Raw genomic sequence first — 24,077 nt, 5'->3', positions numbered from 1 at the left:
CGGTGGCCAGTGGAGAGCTCACCATATAACACGATCTTGGGAAGGCAATGGTCCTCCATTCTGAGACGTGACCCACCCAGCGCAGTTGGGTCTTCAGCATCGTGGATTTGATGCTATCGGCCTCTGCTATCTCGAGTACTTCGATGTTGGTGATGAAGTCGCTCCAATGAATGTTGAGGATGGAGCGGAGACAATGCTGGTGGAAGCATTCTAGGAGCCGTAGGTGATGCCGGTAGAGGACCCATGATTCGGAGCTGAACAGGAGTGTGGGTATGACAATGGCTCTGTATATGCTAATTTTTGTGAGGTTTTCAGTTGGTTGTTTTTCCAGACTCTTTTGTGTAGTCTTCCAAAGGCGCTATTTGCCTTGGCGAGTCAGTTGTCTATCTTGTTGTCGATCCTTGCATCCGATGAAATGGTGCAGCCGAGATAGGTAAACTGGTTGACCGTTTTGAGTTTTGTGTGCCCGATGGAGATGTTGGGGGGGGGGGGGCTGGTAGTCATGGTGGGGAGCTGGCTGATGGAGGACCTCAGTTTTCTTCAGGCTGACTTCCAGGCCAAACATTTTGGCAGTTCCCGCAAAACAGGACGTCAATCGCTGAAGAGCTGGCTCTGAATGGGCAACTAAAGCAGCATCGTCTGCAAAGAGTAGTTCACGGACAAGTTGCTCTTGTGTCTTGGTGTGAGCTTACAGGATAATATATATCCTGTAAAAACTCTGCCTCATTTTAACACTAATTTTCTTGCATTAACTACAAATATGAGTATTTATTTATCTATCCTTTTAAAAGTATTATATCTTTTACTGTTCTGGTAATGTAAAGTATAATTGTATAAATAATAAGTTGTGTCTTACACCTCTGTGGTCATATTTCGGTTGTCTCTACATTATACTTGCATAAATGATGAACTCTCATCATATTATAATGTTTTTATCGTCAAGTACTATTTAAAAATTATTAAAAGTGGAATTAAATAAAAGGGAGTTTATATAAGCACAAAAAAAAATTACCTTGCATTTGCCTGTAATTCCCTATTGAAATTATTGGGGATCCTGCATCCTGAACCAAGTCTTACTTATTGCTTCAACAATGACTGGATTGATCAGTGTTGATACAGGGCTACCTCAGCAAGACTGGAATCTGTCTATGAGGAATGCATTCCAAATTGCTCAACCAATTCAAGATTTTCACTTCTGGCAGCAGACAAGCATAAATCCCAGACTTGCTTTCATTTACCATCCACAAGAGAAACTTTACTTTTCTATAAAAGCCTTGAATATCCTCATGACATGAAATGGTTTACTTATTATTCCAATATTTTTATTTGTGAATTCTAACCCACTATTTATCCCAGAATAGCTTTTGGCTTCAAATATAAAATTGCAGCTCATTGCAAAATAGAGGGATTTAGCCAAAATTTATAAAATAAATATTTTATTGTGAGCATGACAGTACAGTCTCTTCGTTCATGTGTACCACGTACTGGTGAGGCCACACTTGGAGAACTATGTGCAGTTCTGGTCTCCATACTTAAGGAAGGATATACTCACCATGGAGGCAATCCAGAGGAGGTTCACCAGGTTGATCCCAGAGATGAGGAGGTTGACCTTTGAGGAGGGACTAAATCATCGGGGATTATACTCACTTACATTCAGAAGAATAAGAGGAGATCTTATAGAAACATATAAAATTATAAAAGGGATAGATAACATAGAAGGAGGAAAATTGTTTTCACTGGTAGGTGAGACCAGAACTAAGGGACACAGCCTCAAGATTCAGGGGAGTAGATTTAAGACAGAGATGAGGAAATATTGTTTTTTTCCCCAGAGAGTATTGTGACAGAGTATATAGAGTATATAGATATATTTTTGGGAGGTAAATTGGTAAAGATTTGTTAGATTAGGTCACAAACAAACACTTTAAAACAGATCATATTTGAAATGCTGGAGCTCTGCTAATGCTAGACATAGTGGCTTTTCACACCTTTTGCAAGAGCTTTGAAGAGTGCTCATGAGACTTCACTAATGGATTGTTGTTTACCAAAGGCAATAGATGAAAGAGAATGCTGGAGCCGCTGCAGTCTGGAAGGAGAGCTTGCTGTTGTAAGAGGGCCATGTGGTTTTATAAGCAGAGAGAGTCAAACAGGCTTTTTCTCTGAGAGAGTGTGTGTGTGTGTGTGTGTGTGTGAGAGAGAGAGAGAGAGAGAGAGAGAGAGAGAGAGAGAAGCAGAGATCACTTGTGCAGTGTTACAGACAGCATAAGTAGCTGGGACTGGAACAGGACAAGCTGGCAAGAATCCCCAGTTTGGAAGATTGTCTGGTCAAAGCCCTTGTGGTTCATGCAAGAGGAGAGGACTGGCTGTCTAATGTTTTACTTGGAATAAGAGAAACAAAAAGGAACTCTGTAGTGACCTGAGAGAAAGAGGTTATCATCTGGAGAACCTTGAAGGAAGCAGGTTTCATCAGCAAGACACTGAGGTGGCTGATGGAAGTATATCAGTTGTGGATGTCCTGGAACAATGAATCTCTCTCTGAAAACTGTCAAGAACTTTCCTGAGCAGTAACCATTTACCTTTCAAGCACTAAAGACTGCTAAAATTTATAAATGTTAAATTCTGCACACAGTATAAGAATTGCCTGCAGCCAGTGAACATGGAGGAATGAGAAGTGAGATTGGACTGCGAACTATATAATTTTTCTCGACCATCGCCTTCCCAAGATCGTGTTATATGGTGAGATCTCCACTGGCCACCAAGACAGAGATGCACCAAAGAAGAGGTACAAGGACTGCCTAAAGAAATCTCTTGGTGCCTGCCACATTGACCACCGCCAGTGGGCTGATATTGCCTCAAACCGTGCATCTTGGCGCCTCACAGTTTGGCGGGCAGCAACCTCCTTTGAAGAAGACCGCAGAGCCCACCTCACTGACAAAAGACAAAGGAGGAAAAACCCAACACCCAACCCCAACCAACCAATTTTCCCCTGCAACCGCTGCAACCATGTCTGCCTGTCCCGCATCGGACTTGTCAGCCACAAACGAGCCTGCAGCTGACGTGGACATTTTACCCCCTCCATAAATCTTCGTCCGCGAAGCCAAGCCAAAGAGAAGAAAGAGACATACACATGCACAGAATTAGAAAGGGGTAGGTTAGGTTAAGTAAGTAAATAGAGTTAAGTTAAAGTGTGATTCTGTTTTCATTTTTAAAGATCATTAAAAGCAACTTTTGTTTAAGTAATCATCTGTCTTGGTGAATATCTATTGCTGCTGGGTTTTGGGGTCCTCTGGGCTCATAACAGTATTGAATCTGGAGAATTCTCTGCCCAGGGAAGCAATTGAGGCTGCTTCATTAAACATCTTTAAGGTTCAGTTAGATAGATTTTTACAAAAAAAACAGGAATTAAGGGATATGGGGAAAAGACAGGTAGATGGAGTTGATTCAATGATCAGATCCGCCATGATCTTATTGAATGACGGAGCAGGCTCGATGGGCCAGATGGTCTACTCCTGCTCTTATGAATGTTTTGAATGAATGCCTATGCGAGAATGGCCCTGACTTGGTAGTGCCTTTAAACACTTCAAATGATATAGTAAGGAAACTCCTACAATGATCAGATTACAAGATTCCACCGCCGGAGATATCTTACCCACTCCTTCCCTCTCTGCTTTCCATGGGGCCATTTCCTCTGGGACTCCCTTGTCCTCTCATTCTTTCCATTTATCAACCCCTTGATACCTACATCTTTGACGGTGAGAAATGCTACAGTTGTGTCCACACCACATCCCTCATCGCTATGCAGAACCACAAACACTCCTACCAAGTGAAGTAACACTTCACTTGTGATTCTGCAAGGGTCATCTGGTGCTCCCGTTGTGAATTTCTCAACATTGGAGAAACTGGACGTAGACTGGGAGGTCATTTCTTTGATAATCTTTGCTCAATCCACTGCAATAGTGGCGACCTCCCAATCGCCAACTATTTTAATTCCACACACCATTCCCACACCAGCATGCCTAGCCACATGCACTGCCAAATCGAGGCTACCTGCAAATTGGAAGAACAGCAGCTAACATCCTGTCTGGGGGAACTCCTACTAGACAACATATCCAGTTTCTGATAAACACTTCCCCCCCCCCCGAGTTTCACTTTTTCTCTATCCCTATGTCTCCTTTCCTCCAGCTTCCCGCCTCCTTCCCTCCTCTCTCCATTCTGAGCTATGCCTCCCCTGTCTCCTCACCTTTTTTTTGAATCTTTAGCCTCCCATCGACATCCACCTATGTCCTGTTAGCCTCTACTCCTCCCGTTGCCCCTTCCGCCCTCCTATTTGCTGCTCCCTGACTTTTTTGTTGAGGCAGTTGGCTGCATTTTGCTCATACCTTGAACAAGGGCTCAGGTCTGAAACATTGGTGGCCCTTTACTTCCTATAGATGCTGGATGACCTGCTGAGTTTCTCCAACACTTTTGTGTATTTCACCACAATCACAGTGGCTGCAGATTGTCTTGTTTAACTCCCATAATGATGTTGCGCAGTGAGCTCTAAGTTTTAGCCACAGCCACAGAAAAGGAACAACAATGTATCCATCAAGACGGCATGTGACTTGGAGGGAGCCTGAGAGAACTGTACCTGCTGCCCTTGTTTTCCTCAGTGAAGGACATCATGGGTTTTAAAGATAATTTCAAGGTTAGCCTTGGAAAGCAACAATAGTGTCATTGAAGCTAGAAAGAATGCCTGCAGTGATGGTTTGATACTGTCAGGTAGATTGCTTTGTCCTGTCTGCTATCTTACTATTAGATGGCAGTTGGTACAGCACCTTTCCAACTGATTATTCTTAAACAATGGAGACTTGTGGATGATGAGACCCTATGGAGAAATTAGACGTTGAGTCACTGAGCATCCAACTTCAAAAGGAATCTTGCAACGTTATTTATGTTACTCATTCTCATAATTGATGAGCACTAGAAAGATAATGATGGAGGTCCTATCAGTGATTATGTTGACAAGTGTTGTGACGGAAAAACTGAAGCAACGGAAAATATGTTGGCTTTGCCCACTGCCCTGAGGAACTCATGCAGCCATACATAGAGATAAAGATAATGGACCTCTAAGAAATAGAGCCATCTTTGTTCTGTCAATTTGGCTGATGAAAGCAGACGTGACAATGACATTTTGTATCATTGCGGGAAAACAGAGTGACATAAAATTATGGATATAGTGAATTCTGAGCAAAATTCTGATCACAATAGATTGTTTAGTTTTCTTTGTCACTGCTTTTATGTATATAATTATATGTATAATTATAACCGGTATAATTAGATTACAGAAGCATTGGCTTCAAAACATTGTTTGTTGAGTGGAACCAACCTTTGGGCCCATCTGCTGGAGATCCTACATGATGGTTAAACCATAAATAAACTCTCTTCTGTATTTTGAGATATGAGAGATCAATAAAAGCAAGAAAGTTAGGATATCCAAGGCTCAAGTGTTTTTCACTTGCATATCAGAATGCATTTTTTTTCTTGCAATTTAGTCAATTTCAAGAGATTTATGAGGCAGGGAGACCAATGGTAGGTGATTTGTTTTTTGCTCTGGAATCTTTTGATTTTTCTATTGTAAACATGACACAGAGTGCAAGTTAATAATGCAAAATGTTGAGTATGGTCAAAATGTTGAGATTCAGTAATAGACAATAATATTGAATTAGAATTTACTACAAATGATTTTGACTTACAAATTTTATTTTGGAACAAAAAATTGATATTATTCTTTTACAAGATTGTTCACTTTTAACAGCCTATAATGTTTTACATCATAAACATAATTCTGCTGCATTTTTTCATAATTATCCACTGCTCGTTATTCTTTCCCTTCTGTTTTTCAGGAAGAGAAGAATACGTTGCAACATTTAAAGGATCAGAATACTTCTGCTATGACTTGTCACAGAATCCAATCCAGAGCAGCAGTGACGAAATAACATTATCATTCAGAACCCTTCAAAGGAATGGTCTGATGCTTCACACAGGGAAATCTGCAGATTATGTAAATCTGGCTTTGAAAGATGGTGCAGTCTCACTGGTCATTAATTTGGGGTCAGGAGCGTTTGAAGCTTTGGTGGAACCGGTGAATGGAAAATTTAATGACAATGCCTGGCATGATGTGAAAGTAACCCGGAACCTCCGTCAGGTAACAGTACAAAGGGTGATGTGGAAAATGTGAGACCAGTTTTAATGTTGTGTGTGTGGCAGAAAAATAATTCTATTGCACACATTTACAAATTCATGATCCCAAACTAAATATAATTACATTTATTTCTTTTTAAAATAAATCGGACATGACAAGCTATTAGTTATGATTTTATTCAATTCCCAGGGTATTTATTTGTGATACCTGAGCAAATGCAGATCCAGACCTAAACTAATAGTTAAGGATCAGTTGAATCTGTGAAAAGGGATGAAACCTAATTTGTGTCAAACACAAAATAAATCTATAAAGTAGACATTTTACCCAAGAAGCACTTGATCAGGTTAAAGAAAAAAAAAACAACCAATTTCCTTATAAAAAAGAGAAACTGCTGGAAATAAACAACAGTCAGGCTGCACATGTAGGGAGAGAAGCAGATTAAATTTCAGTTTGAAGTCCTTTTGTCAGGACTGGGAAGGAGGCAAAAGAAGCTCGTTAAGATGCAGAGAGGGTGGGGAGGGGGATGCCATTGAAAAGTTCTGTTTACAGTTCATTGGCACCGTCACCACAGCTTTACCCTATCAGTGACGTTCTTCTCCCCCCCCCCCACCCCAGCAGTTTAACGAGCTTCTTTTTGTCCCATACCCACTTCAGACAGAAAAAGGTTAATGCCGTTTCTCTTTCCACAGGTGCGGTCTGACTGATAAATATTTCCAGAATTTTCTACTTTCATTGTACCTGAGCAGATTTGTTCTGATGGATATTTTCCTAGGTTGTTAAATTTAGCAAAGTGATGATTATAACCAAATCCATATGATGGGCAGTTAACATCACACAGTTTACCGACCCACCCCAGGTCTACCTGCAGTCAGTCACCTGCTTGATTGAGCGAATGAAAAATCGATAATGGTTCAAGCCGGCAATGTTCTTCCTGAGATCCAGTGGATAATGGGGGTGGAAAGATCCAGAGTCAGAAGTCATCCGAGCAGAGGATTACTTTTCCGTCTGGGAGGAGCAATCCAACCAGCTCAGATACCACAAAAAATGTTTAGTGTTCCCCAATCTGCTCATTTTATTGGAACCTCATTAATCATATTCTCCTCTGAATATTGATTAGAGTGATTGTTTTAATGTTGATTTACTTTACCATTCCATGCTGGTTCAGCCTTCCATCGTAGAGGGAAAGACCAATTGGTCTTTTCTTTTTGATTCTGTATATAAAGCGAGCTCCATCAATTAATGCAAATAAAAAGTGGAGCAATGATGCATCACATGAGATGGAAGGTCCATCTGTCAGTGCATTAAACTCCTGATTTTGATTGGATAACTTTTTAAGAGTGACTTTTTAATTGTGGCGAGTTGGTAGGTTTAATTGGATGGTCAGGTTTCATGGGCCTTCTCCCATGTTGTATTGGTAAACTTTTAAAACATTAAAATAAAAATAATGTAAACATTTTTCAATCTCTGTTATCATAAATGCAGGGAAAAAAAAACAACATTTTTTTTGGAAAAAATTATTTGTCATCTGCCTCCTTAAAAAAAATCCCCTTCACTTGATCTATTTGATATTCTTCTTTTTCTTTGGCTTGGCTTCGCGGACGAAGATTTATGGAGGGGGTAAAAAGTCCACGTCAGCTGCAGGCTCATTTGTGGCTGGCAAGTCCGATGCGGGACAGGCAGACACGATTGCAGCGGTTGCAGGGGAAAATTGGTTGGTTGGGGTTGGGTGTTGGGTTTTTCCTCCTTTGCCTTTTGTCAGTGAGGTGGGCTCTGCGGTCTTCTTCAAAGGAGGTTGCTGCCCGCCAAACTGTGAGGCGCCAAGATGCATGGTTTGAGGCGTTATCAGCCCACTGGCGATGGTCAATGTGGCAGGCACCAAGAGATTTCTTTAGGCAGTCCTTGTACCTTTTCTTTGGTGCACCTCTGTCACGGTGGCCAGTGGAGAGCTCGCCATATAACACGATCTTGGGAAGGCGATGGTCCTCCATTCTGGAGACGTGACCCATCCAGCGCAGCTGGATCTTCAGCAGCGTGGACTCGATGCTGTCGACCTCTGACATCTCGAGTACTTCGACGTTAGGGATGTAAGCGCTCCAATGGATGTTGAGGATGGAGCGGAGACAACGCTGGTGGAAGCGTTCTAGGAGCCGTAGGTGATGCCGGTACAGGACCCATGATTCGGAGCCGAACAGGAGTGTGGGTATGACAACGGCTCTGTATATGCTTATCTTTGTGAGGTTTTTCAGTTGGTTGTTTTTCCAGACTCTTTTGTGTAGTCTTCCAAAGGCGCTATTTGCCTTGGCGAGTCTGTTGTCTATCTCATTGTTGATCCTTGCATCTGATGAAATGGTGCAGCCGAGATAGGTAAACTGGTTGACCGTTTTGAGTTTTGTATGCCCGATGGAGATGTGGGGGGGCTGGTAGTCATGGTGGGGAGCTGGCTGATGGAGGACCTCAGTTTTTTTCAGGCTGACTTCCAGGCCAAACATTTTGGCAGTTCCCGCAAAGCAGGACGTCAAGCGCTGAAGAGCTGGCTCTGAATGGGCAACTAAAGCGGCATCGTCTGCAAAGAGTAGTTCTTTGCAAATTTGTTCTTTGCAAATTTGTTAATTTGATATTAACAAAGATGGAATGGCGGGATAACTCCTCTGCAGCAGAGACTTGCCAAGTCCAGATGTTCTCACCATGACAGCTTCTTAAGCTGATTAGGTCAACACATGTATGAACAAATTCTGAAGAACATTGCTTAAAGGAAAGGAAGTTGGATGTTATGGGACATCCAAAAAATCTTTGGGGCTTCTGAAGTATGGTTGAAGTACAGTTGCAATGGAACTGTAAGAAGTTTTAAGGCACATCAACAACTGCGAGTCATTGTCAATTATGTACAATGGCCCAACAAAATAAATATTGAAAATTGCTGAAAATGGATTTCAAAATGGTGAAATATAAGCGAAAGCAACTTTCTCAAGGTCAAAATTATGGTAAAAAACATGAATTTTCACTATCTTCAGAGAGTGGGAGTAGAAGTGTTCCTTCTAATGTGCACTAATGACTGCGTTGCACGCTGCGTATAATATTTAGGTCCACTGATGTCAGCTGATAACCATGCAAAGAAAAATGAAGTTCATTTTTCAGATCAAAGACTTAATCAAATCTCAGAAAATAACTCAATAAATAAAACCAGAGTAAATAAACCCAGTTGCTGATGTAAAAAGGTATAATTCTGCAAACATTCAACAAACTAGACAGCATCTGTGAGAAGATAAACAATTAAAGATCTTTCATCAATTGCTGTTGATCTTATCATGGAGGTTTGATGACTTTGCCTATCTTTGCCTGCGATCACCAATTGAAGCTTAAGGACATGAAAGATTAATCGCCCATCAGGGAAGAAATATCAAAAATGGTCCTCTTTTAACTTAATGTCAACTCTTTGCAAATCATAATTAGTCCTAAAAGAAATCAAATTGTCTTTGTGATTCTCCTGCCAGCTCACGAGCTCATTCCCCTTGTGATGCTGCGAATTTCAGAAGTACACAACAGTCTTCATTGAGCCATGTAGTGTGATGAAAATTCCAGGCCCTTGTTTGCCTTTCAATATAATGAGTCTGGAAAGTAAAGATAACCTTTGATTTTTTTTTGTGTTTTTTGTTTAACGGAAAATGCCTAACAACACCGATATCATAATATTAATTCCTTTCTTCCTACTTATTAGAATTGATATCACATAAATCCTCTTTGCTCTCAACAAAAGCATTAATGGACATCAAGGATGAAATAAAAGATTAACAGTTGTACGATTGAAGCACATTTTTTTCAAATGCATGTTTGATATATTTTTAGTTTTTAATTAAAAAACTATAAATAACATACAAACCTTTCTATCTGGATCTGTCTTTTCTTGGGAACAGGAATAGAATTGACCATTTGAAATGTATATAATTTTATAGAATTCTTGGTTTCTGTGCATTACAGAGCAGATAAGAACAAAGCAATTCTTTTCATTCCTTCAATTAAAGTGTCTAATTCTTTTGTTCCACTGAAGTGATCTTAACACTAGTATGTGGTTAGAAAGTTGAAGACTTTCAAATCCTTTATTGGGGTGAAATTATTAACAACAACATATAAACTTCTTAAATCGATTAATGATACAAAACAAGAAATTGTTTTAAAATCTGTTAATTACAGAATTTAAAAAATGAAACAACTACAATGAAGGTGATATTTAAACTAATTGTCATGGGTTCAAAGTAAGTATAGAGTCCCTGTTCATAACTAAAGTTTAGCAATATTAACATTTTAATACTGCTATTAATATTATTGATGGCATATTTGTTAGTCTGCTTTTTTCTTGTAAAATTATTTTGCCTTTCTTATATGTTACTAACATGCTTAATTAACTAACATGTCATTCATGGAATGTGTCATTCTACTAACCGTTACCTTAATCAAATAATGTACTAACATGGTAGTGACCATCATATTTTTGAGTAACACAATCGTTATTCTGTTCACAGTTTTAATTTCCTTTCTCCCCCCCTTCTCCGCAAAGCACTCAGGCATCGGACACGCTATGGTAAACAAACTACATTGTTCGGTAGATATCATTCTAATTGTTTCTTAGTTTGGGTTTGCCGTGTGTTTTCTTTCTTTACTGTAGACATCATTAACAAATGAGGAACTGGGGTTGGTACTCTTCTGCTTACTTTGAAATCCTTTCATCTGTTGTTGACCTTCTTTATCTGTTTCTATCAAAATCTATTCAAACTACTTCAGGGGCATCATAAAAGTTACAAGCGATTGCATCAAGCTGTGGTTTTCGGGGAATCAAGCTAAATGGTGGCTGGCCCTGGGTTCACTGGCTCAGCCAGTTCCTGACCATACACAATGCATGGCATGAAGACGTGGACTGGGAATGTCTGAAATGCTACATCATACATTTGTTCTTCGTTGCAAGCAATTTTGATGTCTTACCCTTTCAGTTTGCTCTGCATGTGCACATCAGTTTGTAAGACCTGAGTGTGCTTCTTTATTAAATTATTGATCAGCAGGTTATTTTTATGCACGTTTCTTTTCTTAAAACAAAAAAAAAGGAAAGATTAAAAAAAAGCAGTTGCACGATCAAATAAAGCTAGAGCTCTGTTGGTAGTTGGCTTACAGTCATAATACAGTAGTTTCTCCTAAAAGCTTGTGCTTTGTCTGATGGGATTTATTTCAACCAGCTGCACGTTTTTTAATCTTTAAACGCATATATTGGATAAACTTACTAATATTTACATTTAATTCAACTAACTTATGAAACCTTTTACTAACACCGTTTTTGTGTCTGCTAAAAACAAATTTTGTTGCATCAGGAAAAATATTAACATCAGTTTTCTATTTGGCTAACATTTTTTCTAAAGAAGTTTAGATCATTTTGGGAGGGGATTTATTGGAGCACCAGCTGAGAGCACTGAGACGAATCAGACATGAAAATGGGTTGCTGTCTGCAGGTCTTACACTAGAACCTGAAGTCAAAATTCTTACCTTCATATGAATATTGCATCTTTTCCTTGTGTTTTGTTATGTAGGTGACAATCTCAGTAGATGGAATACTGACAACAACGGGCTACACACAGGAGGATTACACCATGCTAGGTTCTGATGACTTTTTCTATGTTGGAGGTAGTCCTAGCACTGCTGATCTTCCAGGTTCACCAGTCAGCAATAATTTTATGGGTTGCCTGAAGGAGGTAGGTTCACTTTTGAATAGCCTAATCTAGGTACTGGGAAATAAACCAGAGTTTGTAAAGATTTGGATTTTCCCTTCATTAATACGCACCTTCCTCCAGCTGGGAAGGAGACATTAGAGAAGGGCTGAGATGAAGCATCTGAGGCTCTGGTCCAGCATCGTAGTGGAGAACAAGTTCAAAGAGGATGAGTTAAATAACATGCATTTTCCCACCATTCAGACAACAGTTTGATGGAGAACAAACAAACTTCATAATTAAGGTAGGGATAATCAAGTGATGGACAAGTTTTTGGATTCAAATTCATGGCTTCTGTTTTCAAGGCAAGTTTTTTTTTAAGGTACTTGTATTGCCTTTTATCACTGTCTAATTACTTTTGTAATAATTACTTGCATGGGAGATTGTGGTGATCTGATTAAACATGTAATGAGAATATCATGTCATGCTTTAAGCACTTAAGGGTCAGTCTACAAAGCTCATGATTCAGTCTGTAAATTAACTGCAAATTAAATCTTTGGTCATACAAAGTGAGAATGTGGATTTTTGCCCTATTTTGTATTGACGTTTTTTAACAAGCAGCAGAATGATGGAATATGATGACGCTTCCAATATTATGATGTCAAGTTGCTTTGGACTTGTGATGAACTGAAAGATGGTTTTAATCTATAATATCATCAACTAGAAATTCATCCTCAGTTCATTACGCTAAGCAAGTAATGTTCCTACAACTGCAGGTTGTTCTCAGTTTAGCCACATTCAGAAACTGTGAAATCATTGTTAAAGAGGAAAACCTTCAGGGACACTGTTGCTATTTGGAGAGTCAGGCTGCTCCCCTTCAAATTGTGTTGAAGTGGTCCGCACCTCTCTCATTAAATCATTGTTAAAGAGGAAAACCTTCAGGGACACTGCTATTTGGAGAGTCAGGCTGCTCCCCTTCAAATTGTGTTGAAGTGCTCCACACCTCTCTCATTAAAATCCACGGCTGCTCATATGGTCTAGTCTATTGGCGGACAATGCAGGCACCTCTAACATCAAATGTGCATTGAACACCAATGTATGGCCACATATCTGTGAGCGATTGTTGCTGATAGGACCTGAGTAAAAGTTATCAAGTCATAACTTGCCTCAGTCATTGAAAATGTGGTCCTTTATTTGATGATCATTATATTGTATTTCACCATCTTCAAACCCTATGTCTTAAAATATATTTGCATCTTTTGACACCTTGTCCTAGACCATCATGGCATCTGCTAAATATATCTGAAAATCTTTCCACAATCAGTGGTATTGAACACACAATCTAGGAGTGTTAGTAATTGAATGCTGTTACATTAAATATAATTGAAATGAATTTCAGATACTGAGTGCAGTATGCTGCCAGGGTCATGAAATACATACTGACTGGGAATGAATTTCAACTCAATATCTTGACTGCATAAAGAGCCCTTCTCGTTTTATTCGATTGAGATCAAGTGCGATAGTAGGTGGTTTTGCAGGAATTGGCTTTGAGATAACTATTGTGTTGATCTTTTTATCATTCAGAAAATAAAATCTTATTTGTTGATAATATCAAACTAGGAAGTATGAGTGAAGTCAGAGAAGGCAATATAGAAATTAGAAAACGAGGACACAGTAGCCAAGTAGGCTGTAGCCAGTGAAATGTAATGACGACAAATGCAATGGATGATATGTACAACAAGTTTTAATAGCTTTTAAAAGTATGACATAAACATTGTGGATCACTCTCTGGTTCATTGTAAAACTCATTATTGGTGGTGATTCAAGTATCATGTGTTCTTTTCACAAAATGCTGTAGAAACTCAGCAAGTCATGTAGTGTTTTATTGATAACATTCTTTATGAAATGAAGATAAAGCTATCACCAACATTTTAGGACTGAGCCCTTCATCGATATACGAGCTAAAAACAGGTAGGCGCCTGAATAAAATGGAGGAAGAGGATGTGGGATGGGGGAGGGGCAGAAGAAAGAAGGGGTAGGGGAGCAACACAGGACCACAGGCAAGAATTCATATGTGAATATCTACTCCTTTGAGCTCTCCCTTTCTTCCTACCCCCAGTAATCAGAATCAGATCACATCATCTCCCCCAACTCGCCTCTGAGTTCCCTACATCTTTCCACTCTACAATCTTCAGACTCTCTCATCTTCCCCCAACTCCCCTGCAGCTCCCATGACCTCCACTTTTTAGCCTGCTCAAACTTCCACCTCCCCCCTCTGACTGTCAACCCTCCATTTCTCCACCCCACCCTCTCCATTCAGAGCTATCCCCTCACTGTATTAATTTTCAGTATTTTTTCTCCTCAGGCCCTCCCACCTATGACCTCTTGCCTGTAGTCCTCCCTTTGCACCTCCCCCTCCCACCATTTTCTTCAGTGACATGCCTGCTTTTAGCTCATTCCTTGATAAAGGACTCAGGGTCAAAACATTGGTTTTGTATCTTTATCTTTGCTGCAAGGTCTGTTGAGATTCTCCAGCATTTGTGTGAACTACATTCATAGCATTTGCAGATTTTCATTTTTTTTGAATATTTTATTTCTAATAAACACATGCATAGATAGCTTTCATATATCAAAATAGCATACAAAAATGATTAATATTTAAAACACCCCTACCTACCCCCAAAAAACTACAACAAATATAAAAACACTAATATACTAAAGAGAGTATTGAATTCAAGAGTAGGGAGGTTATGATGAAATTGTACAAGGCATTGGTGAGGCCAAATTTGGAGTACTGTGTACAGTTTTGGTCACCAAATTATAGGAAAGATATAAACAAAATACAGAGAGTACAGAGAAGGTTCATGAGAATGTTGACAGGAATTCAAGGTTTGAGTTACAGGGAAAGGTTGTGCAGACTAGGGCTTTTTTCTCTGGAGCGTAGAAGATTGAGGGGGGACTTGATAGAAGTGTTTAAGATTTTAAAAGGGACAGACAGAGTAAATGTGGATAGGCTTTTTCAAGTAAGAGTGGGGGAGATTCAAACTAGAGGGCATGGTTTAAGATTGAAGGGGGAAAATTATAAGGGGAACATGAGGGGAAATTTCTTTACGCAAAGGGTGGTAGGGATGTGGAATGAGCTTCCGGCAGACGTGGTCAAGGTGGGATCATTGGTTACATTTAAGGATAGACTGGATAGTTACATGGAGAGGAGAGGACTGGAGGGGTATGGACCGGGTGCTGGTCAGTGGGACTAGGAGGGTGGGAATTTGTTACGGCATGGATTAGTAGGGCCGAACTGGCCTGTTCTGTGCTGTAAGTGGTTAAAAGAATACATATTGATTTGGATTGCTCTTGGAAACACTCAACGATCTCACTAAAAAAATTCCACAAAAAAAAATAGTTCATTAAGGGAACACTTCATGAAACCGTAGGAATCAAAGGAATTATTTCTAAATTTAAACCTACTGTTTGAGCATATGGGCTCCAAATCTGTTTAAAAAAAGATTTACCTCTCAGATTATGTGCAATTTTTACAAACGGAATACAACTTTGAATTTCTGTTTTCCATCTTCCTAATGTTAAAGAAACATCGGATTTCTAAGTAAAGGCAATACATTTCTCATATTAACAGAGCTAGTTTAGCAAATTTTAATTGAGAATCTGATAAATTTAGTTTCAGAATTATATTTCCAAATTTCCCAACAAATATAATTCAGGATTTAATTGAAAAACAACACCAGTTACTTGTTGCAGAAAATTACTAATAGAAATCCAAAATAGATTACCTTTTGAACAAGACCAAGATAATTCATTTTTGAACATATGGTATCATAAAGGAATTTGTAAAATCAGGGATTGTTATGAGAGTGGTCAATTTATGACATTTGATCAATTGCGATCTAGGCATGATATTCCTCGTAATACTCTGTTATTTTCAATTGAGAGCTTATTTGAGAGATAAACTGGGACCAGAAATGGTGTTAATAAATAGTACAGATTTGAAAATTTGGTTACTGATGTTAAAAATTTTATTTCATTAGTATATTGGAATACAGGAGAAAAATGTGTAAATTAGGTTTACATAGGTCAGATTTTCATGTTTAACTTATAATGTGTACTATATATAATACTTTGAGGTCTAGATAAAGCGTATTTGAAGAACTTGGATCCCGTTATGAGCCCAGAGAACCCCAAAACCCAGCAGCAAGAGATATTCACCAAGACAAATGGTTTCTTAAACAAAAGTTGCTTTTAATTATCTTTAAACATGAAAATAGAATCAAACTTTAACGTATCACTATTGACTTACTTAACCTCCTTCTAATTCTAAGCACACATGTATGTGTGTAAATTCAGAAAAGTTCTTTGGTTCACAGTCCAATCTCACTCCTCATTCCCCCAAATTCACTGGTTGCCTGCAATTCTTACACTGTGCACAGATTTTAACATGTATAAAGTTCACCACGCTTTGGTGCTTGATAGGTAAATAGTTACCACTCAGGAACGTTCTTGTCAGTTTTAAGAGAAAGGTTTGTTGTACGATGAACACCCAGCCACTTCAATGTCTTGCTGACAAAACCTGCCCCCTTCAGGGTTCTCCAGATGTTAACCTCTTACTTTAAGGTCACCAGAAAGTTCCTTTTTGTTTTTCTTATTCCAAGTGACAACTAGTCCTCTCCTCTTGCATGAACCACAAGGGCTTTGACCAGGCTGAATCAAGCACTTACAACCTGTCTTCCACATGGGGTTTTCCACAATCTTGCCAGCTTGTTCTGTTCCAGTCCCAGTTGCTGGCTGTAACCCAGTAGAAGTGATCTTTGTGCCTCTCTCTTTCTTTCAGAAAGCCTGTTTGACTCTCTCTGCTTGCAAAACCTCATGACCCTCTTCGAACAGCTCCAATAAGATCTTTCATCTGTTGCCTTTTTGTAAACTAAAATCCATTAGTGAAGCCTTTTAGGCACTCTCCAAAGCTCTTACAAAGACTGTTGGCCCCGACATGTCTAACATGGGGCAGAGCTCCAATATTTTAAATAAGATCTGTTTTAAAGTGTTTGTATGTGACCTACTCTAACAAACCTTTCCCAATTTATCTCCCAAAAACACATCTCTATACTCTGTCACACCCCTTATTGAAAAATTAATTACCTGCCGCGGTGGGTGAGATGCGGATTACATTTAAAGCAATTGTTGGAAGACTTTATTTCCACAAAGGGTGTTGTGGTTTGGAACTAGCATGAAGAATGATAGATGCTGGAAATCAAATAGACTGTGTGGAACAGGAGACTGCACATGCTCTAATCTAGAGTAATAAACAGTCTGGAAGAACTTAGTGAGCTGAGCAGCATCAGTGGGAGAAAAAGAATTATGAATGATTTGGCCTGAAACATTGACAATTATTTTTCTCCACTTGATGCTGTTCGACCTACCAAGTTCCTCCAGCAGCAGATTACTTATTTTGCACAAGTCAAGATGTTTGATTGAGCAGAAAATATTTGTAATCTACAAGATCTTTGTCTAAAGTAGCCTGGCGAGCTTATATTTTGGTCAACAGAGATCTCAGGTGTCTTTTTACGGTGAACACTGTGGTCCTGGTAATTTTGGAAACATTTTAAAATGTAGGAGAAGCCATAAATGCTAAAATTAAAATGGAAGATTGATGTCAGAATATTTTTCTCAAATATATAGGATATATACAACAGATTTCCAGATCGGCACATGTGAATGCAAATCCTCCATTCAAGAAAGTTATAAAATGTGATAACACTTATTCCTACCTGCCTGAAGTTCTTTCAATTACGCTTGTTGTAGGCATGCTAGATGCCTTAGCTAATACTCAGTAATTGAGTGAAACACGAAAGCCTGCATATGCTTAGATTATCATCAAACTCAGATAGGCTGAAGAGACACAGCCCATCTCGCAACATTCATAGGAGGTAAAGCCACGCAAATAACAGAGATCTCCAAGTGGCCAATTCCTTACCCTTGAAGACAGGTCGGTTCATGGTCTCATGCACTGCCAACACTCAAATTGGAGGAACAACACTTCATGTTCTGTCTGGGAATCCTTCAACCAGAAAACATTTACAGCGTCTTCTCCGGTTTCCATTGGAGTATCTCTCTCTCCCCCCCCCCACCTCCAAAAATCAATTCTCATTGTTCCTCACTCCTGAACTCTTATGCTATGCAATTAAGATCTTTAGTCTGTGCTCCTTCCCCTCCCCTGCCTTCGACACCAGTCCTTTTTTTGCTCATACCTTGAGGAGGGGTACAGGGCTGAAATGTCGGTAATATACTGTTCCTTTGTCTCCTATGGATGCTGTAAGATCAGCTAAGTTTCTCCAGTAAATGTTAATTTCTGATTGCCATTTAATGAAACTTAGTAATATACCTTGTTACTTTAATTCACCCCCAACCTAAAATGGTGAGTCTGCATAAAAGTGAATTTTCCTTAAAAATATGCTAAGGTATTTAATTAGTTGTGAAGACATTGTAAAGAGCAGTGTTGGGGACTTTAGTTAACAAATTAGGTTATAAACTTCTTTAGCAAGGTACCATTAACCTAGCATAATTTATTTTTATTACCTCACAAAATCATTACTGAAATGATTTAATGGAGTAATACAATTAGTTTTATAAATGGGAAGGTACAAATCTACTCAGTTATTGGTCTAAAGTCATTGGTAGAGCATGATTGTGTGAAATACAATATCACAGATAAACCTGAGGGATCATTACAAATGTTGTTTTCCCTTCATTGGGGCATTTCAAGTTTTTCAGCATAATGTTCCAAACACTAATCCAATTTTCACTATTTTCTCCTCAAAGTGCGGTGCTCAAATTTTCAGGATGAAAAGCTTCCTTGTTAACAGCAGGAAGCCAGAGTGTGATTGTCAGAGATCAGAGGAGGAAAACATCTGTCCTCCTCCATTGTTGCCCAGCTGAAAATGGAGAATGGTGTCAAAACATAAAATGTCACAGAATAAATTCATAATGGGCTCACCATGGAGATGAAGGAAAGGAGGAGGCAGAGAATGTTTCTGTGTCTGGGCACACCCCACACACTATTGCAAGGTGAAAGATGATGAATGAGGCATAGATTGATGTATTAGTTCTGAAGTGTATAGTATGAAACAATCAGTGATTAGATGTTTCAGATATCATGAGCGCTGGGATTAAAGCCCTTTAATTGATTCTTATAGTCAATCTTTAAAAAGTGCTTACTGCTTTTTAGTGTCTACTGACATATCAGTAAGGAAGCATAGGGTGGATGATAATGTGGGATCATGAGGTGAGGATCTGAAACCATCAAATTGTTGATAGAAGTCAATGGATTGATTGTACAATGTGTATTGTTTTGCCCAGATAGAATCCCAAGTACTATTTGGAAAAGTTCAATTTGTGCAGAAAAACAGACCAATAGATTTATTTTCTCAGTATCTACTGAGGGTAATTTGCTCCACAGATCTCTTCTGAATATTTTGAACTTCATTTGGAATTTAATGGACAGGAGCTTTAGAGGTAAAAATGAAAATTTGAGCTTTGGCATACAATATGGAGAAATTTAAGATCAGTTAAAAAAAAAGTTAAACTTGTTATGCAATAGTTGATGTAGAAAGTATGTGAGGGAATCTTGTGTACCTGATTTCATCAAGATTTTACTGACAAATTCCAATGGGTTAGTGATAGTATAAATCATCTTTCATGTTATGTACAGTACAAAATTTTGATAATTTTGTTTACTTCTAATATATATGGCTTAAATTGATTTATAGTAGAGATACAATTGTCTGCATTTGGGCTAGAATATAGTACCAAATGAAAATAAAATTGATTTATTATCTCCAGCATATTTGGGTGAACATCACCACTGAATAAATATTCACAAGATTTCAGCATCTGAGCTTCTGTTATACAGTGCAACATTGTTTGAGCGAATGAATCTTTATGTAGAATGGAAAGGACAAAACCTCATGCATCTTGTATAGGTGCAAGTTATTTGTCTTTGCTTCATCATAATATTATCAGTATTCATACTCATGGAATTAAACAGTTATTTTCAAACATGGTAATCAAGCTAAATTACCCAGCACTAAAGCAATTACAAAGATTAACTAGACTAAATTGATCAGAACTTGAATGATTGGTGCAGATATCATTTGTATACCTTTATATTCACACTTAAGTAATTCCGTAAACACTAACTGGCCAAAGAGCAAGTATTTCCTCTTATCGATCACACAAGAACAGTATTTTTTTAAACAATCTCTGCTTGTTTGAGGGTGTGTTTCATAATTTTTAAATACTGGTAATAGTAAAAATCTAGATTCCTTGTATGACTTGTTATCAGTGAATCCTATCACACAATTGATGGTTTACTGTTTTCAATAAAACCCATACAATACTCAATCCTTATGAAGGGATTTCATCCTTATTCACTTCAGTGTGGTAAAGGCCACCAATATGAATTATTTAGCCTTTGTTCATCTAAAAGGAAGAATAGACAAATTATAGCAATTTATCTACTATTGAGCAACATTGAAGCATACATTCCCCATCATAAAGCACAACTATCCCATATTTCCTTCATTTGAAATTATAAGTATTTACCTTTGATGCAACACTTCATTTAAGATTCAAATTAATATAATCAGATCTCAAATAAAATAATGCCGAGTAATTAAATTTCTGTTAATATCTTCATCTTAAATTTTGGAATTACTTTTGAACTGTAAAAGAACCAGAATTCATAATTTTAAGGTTGCAAACCATAAATAAACCAAGTGTAAGTAACATGAAATTCATCTAGAATTCCTTTCAAATCTCTTCAAATGAATGCAGTTAGTTCCTACGTATTTGTAGCTGTGCACTATTTAATTTACAAAACACATTGCTCCACATTAAATATGTCCTTCATCTTGCAATGAATTTAAATGATTTGACAAGTGCTCTGCAGTCTCTTAAAAAGAGGCTTTTTCCCTCCTATTTGTAGGATTTGGTACAAAAGTTAGTAAAACATGAATCTCAATTTGAACATTAAAAACTCGCAACAAGTAAGATGTTTCAGTAGAATGTTGGTGAAAAATTTTAAAGTTGGAATACATCTGAAGCCAATGGAACAGGATCTACTGCCATCTTCTTCCTGACAGATTTTGTAATACTTCCAAGAAATGGGAATGTTCCTTAATAGAATAGAATCCCAAGTTCCACAGTGAAACTGAAATCCTGATTTGTATTTAACACTTGCAGTACTTATTTTCCAGACTCTGGATACCTGCTAGAAAAAAAATAAGAACTGTTGTTCTTTGATTTCCTTCCAAAAAAACACTGTTGGCTGCTTCAAATTGTCTGTTATCAGCCTGCATAGGAAAAATGGGAAAGTTGAGAGGCTTGAGAGACAATAGATCACAGAGATCAGTGGAACAATGAGATGGGTGGTAATGCTCAGAGCTGAGATGATTGCTTGTGTTGTAAAGTCAATATGAAATATGTAATTTAATTCTTAGAAGGAATTTGAGTGCTTATTGAGGATAGTGGAGGGTGGGAGAGTTAAATCTGAAGGATCAGATGTAAATATTCCAAAGTTAAAATTTATTGTTGGAATACAGACGTAACATTACATACAACTCTAAGGGTTAAAATGCAAGTTGCAAACAAATTCTGCAAGTATCCTGTATATCATCAAACATTTCATGCTGTCTCCTAGTAACATCTCCCCCTAAAAAGGATTACCTGTAGTTTTGTTCCTATAACTTTTATTAACTGATTAATCACTTTTAGTACCATATAACAAAGTTTTTAAAACAACGTAATAAATGATATAATGTTTAATAAATCATAGAAAACAATCAAGTACCCATTTGTTTGAATGAGTCATTCACCAACGACATTCCAATTCCTGCAAGCATCTATGAAGAAAAATAGTCCCAACATTTAGTCAATAAAGATTGAATTTAAGAAAATTGGATTTGGAATTCAGACTGGATTGATTGGGGTCTGTTTGGAGCCTTTTCCAAAGAAAAAGGCAACCATCAACAGCATTACCAAGGCCATGAAGAAGCAGTAAGCCTTACTAAAGGATTCCTTCTGTGTGTTTATTGCAGGTTCGAACATAGTTTGGAGAAACTGCCGCTTGTCCTCAGGACTGTTTTGGTTTGGAGTTATTGTTGTGAATGTTTGATGTCTGAGTGTGACCATCAGTGTATTGAAAGGATGGTAGCTACCGTTAAAGTTGCTTCACCTGTGGAGCTATGTATCAATTAGATACAAGTGGAAACAAAGCTACCCTTCAAGCAAAACTGAATGAGGAAATAGAAAAGCAGAAAGGTTACAGCTGCTGGGGAAACCAGCCATTTAGATGTGTGTCGTACTATCAATCACATTAGACAGTTGTGATTAATGGGCTTTAATTACCTTCAGACATCAACACATCACATGTTGCTGGGTCAGTTCCAAGGCAGATACTGAGGGAGGAGTTTGGGCATAACAGCCTTTATAGGGAATTCTAGGCGGGAGAAGTCACAGGTTTCTATCCATCTACTCTCCCACAATGTGTTTGAAGGTGTGCCACAAGATGGTGGTGTGGAGAATAGGCAATCCTAAATGGAGACAAAGACAGCTATTAAGGCAACATCCGACATACAGGACAAAATAGGACCAAAGGATAATGTGTCAAATTATGGAAACTGGAGAAGCAAAAGGAGTTCTAGCGCAGGCTCCGGAGTGTCAAGTACTGAATCTACACATTTAAAGGTTCAGGCAGATGCTGCAGCTCAGGAAGCGGAAAAAAATAGAAGAGAGGGAGGAGCAGATAAGAACAATATGGGTACAGCTACAGAGAGAAAAGGAGCTGAAATGGGAGCCACTACAGGAAGTGGAACAGAAATGGGTGCAGCTATGGAGAGAAGAGGAGCAGCTAAGGGAAGAAGTCCTGCTTAAAAGGCGAAAAGAGCTACTGAAACTGGACAGAAGAAATGTTAATCAGGCCAAGATGAAGGCACAGAGATAGCTCATGCTCAAAGTAAATTATCTGAAGGATTTACTGTTTTGGGGTCATGTTTTGATGAAGGACAAGAAGAAAAGTAAATATTTAATACCAAGGCTGAGCCAGTGCTACAGTCATAAGACATGTTTGAACCAGAACAAGACAGATCACAGAAAGGTGGTACCAAATATCAAACCCCAATAATGACCTTATTGGACAGCCTGATTCCATCTTATGAAGCAGAATACCACCCACTCCTGATAGGTAATAGAATAAAGCAACTTACTCACATGCACGAGAAGGCAAGATGAATTGGCTGCATTTGTTACTTTCAGTTACAGACTCTCTGCCCAAGACAAAATTCCAGTTTTTGGTGGTGACCCATTTCAGTTTCAAGCATTTATGAAAAGCTTTGAATGCAGTATTGAAGTGTCAAAATGTGGAGGGTTGTCTATATTATTTGCAGCAATTCACAAGTGGACAAACATGATCTTGTAAAGAGTTGCCACCATTATGTCCCTGAATGAAGGATACCAAAACCCAAGGTTTAACTCAAAACGCATTTTGGAATAGAGTATAACATTTCTACAGCTTATCTATAGCTCTTTCCTGGTCATCATGAAGACAGGATGACACGAAGGGTTTAGAAACTTACGCCCACTTTCTAAGAAAATGTTGCAATGGCTGATGGAGATTGGCCATCTGAGAGCTTAAAGCATCTATTAATTTGCTAATCATTGTAAATAAATTACCTTTCCAGATGAGAAAACAATGACAAAAAAAGTGATGTAACAGCCTGGGAGGAGTTCATTGAAGAGCAAGTAGATGTTGTCACAGATCCAGTTTATGAAAATATCAAAGGTACTCAAAAATTAGAGAGGTCCAAATAATACCCACAACTAAAATTTTTGAAAAGTACATTTGCCACATCTGACAGGACGGATAAAGAAATTAAGGAAAAAGAAAGTTTGCCTGCTGTGAAGAAATATTTGTTCTGCAATCATTAACAGGATTTGGAAAATATGCACAGATGGAAAAGAAGATGCATAGTGAGAAAAATCACTTTAAAAAAAAAAGAAAATGGAGTACATTTTGGCTGTCTGTAAAGGTCATATTAGCAAAAACTACGAAGAAAGGCAACTGAGCTGCGACACATGTAGTCAAAAGCATCCATCTTCCAGGAAAATAAGATTACAGAAAAAGAACAAAAATGATAAGCAGCAGGTGA

The 24,077-nt window shown here is 38.3% G+C and overlaps 1 protein-coding gene across 17 annotated transcripts in view; it reads left to right on the top strand.

Moving 5' to 3' along the window:
• The window catches only part of nrxn1a (neurexin 1a), a 1,705,359-nt gene that overhangs the window by 602,570 nt on the left and 1,078,712 nt on the right, over window positions 1–24,077 (top strand). For all 17 annotated transcript variants that reach the window (XM_069931396.1, XM_069931400.1, XM_069931399.1 and 14 more), the window contains 2 exons: window positions 5,880–6,181; window positions 11,749–11,910. In XM_069931396.1, the coding sequence (XP_069787497.1) occupies window positions 5,880–6,181; window positions 11,749–11,910 (464 nt within the window). The remainder of the gene's footprint in view (window positions 1–5,879; window positions 6,182–11,748; window positions 11,911–24,077) is intronic.

This window comes from Narcine bancroftii, chromosome 4 (genome assembly GCF_036971445.1).
Source record: "Narcine bancroftii isolate sNarBan1 chromosome 4, sNarBan1.hap1, whole genome shotgun sequence".
NCBI lineage: Eukaryota > Metazoa > Chordata > Chondrichthyes > Torpediniformes > Narcinidae > Narcine > Narcine bancroftii.
Note: the sequence above shows the minus strand (reverse complement) of the source record. Positions and strands in the feature narration are given on the sequence as shown.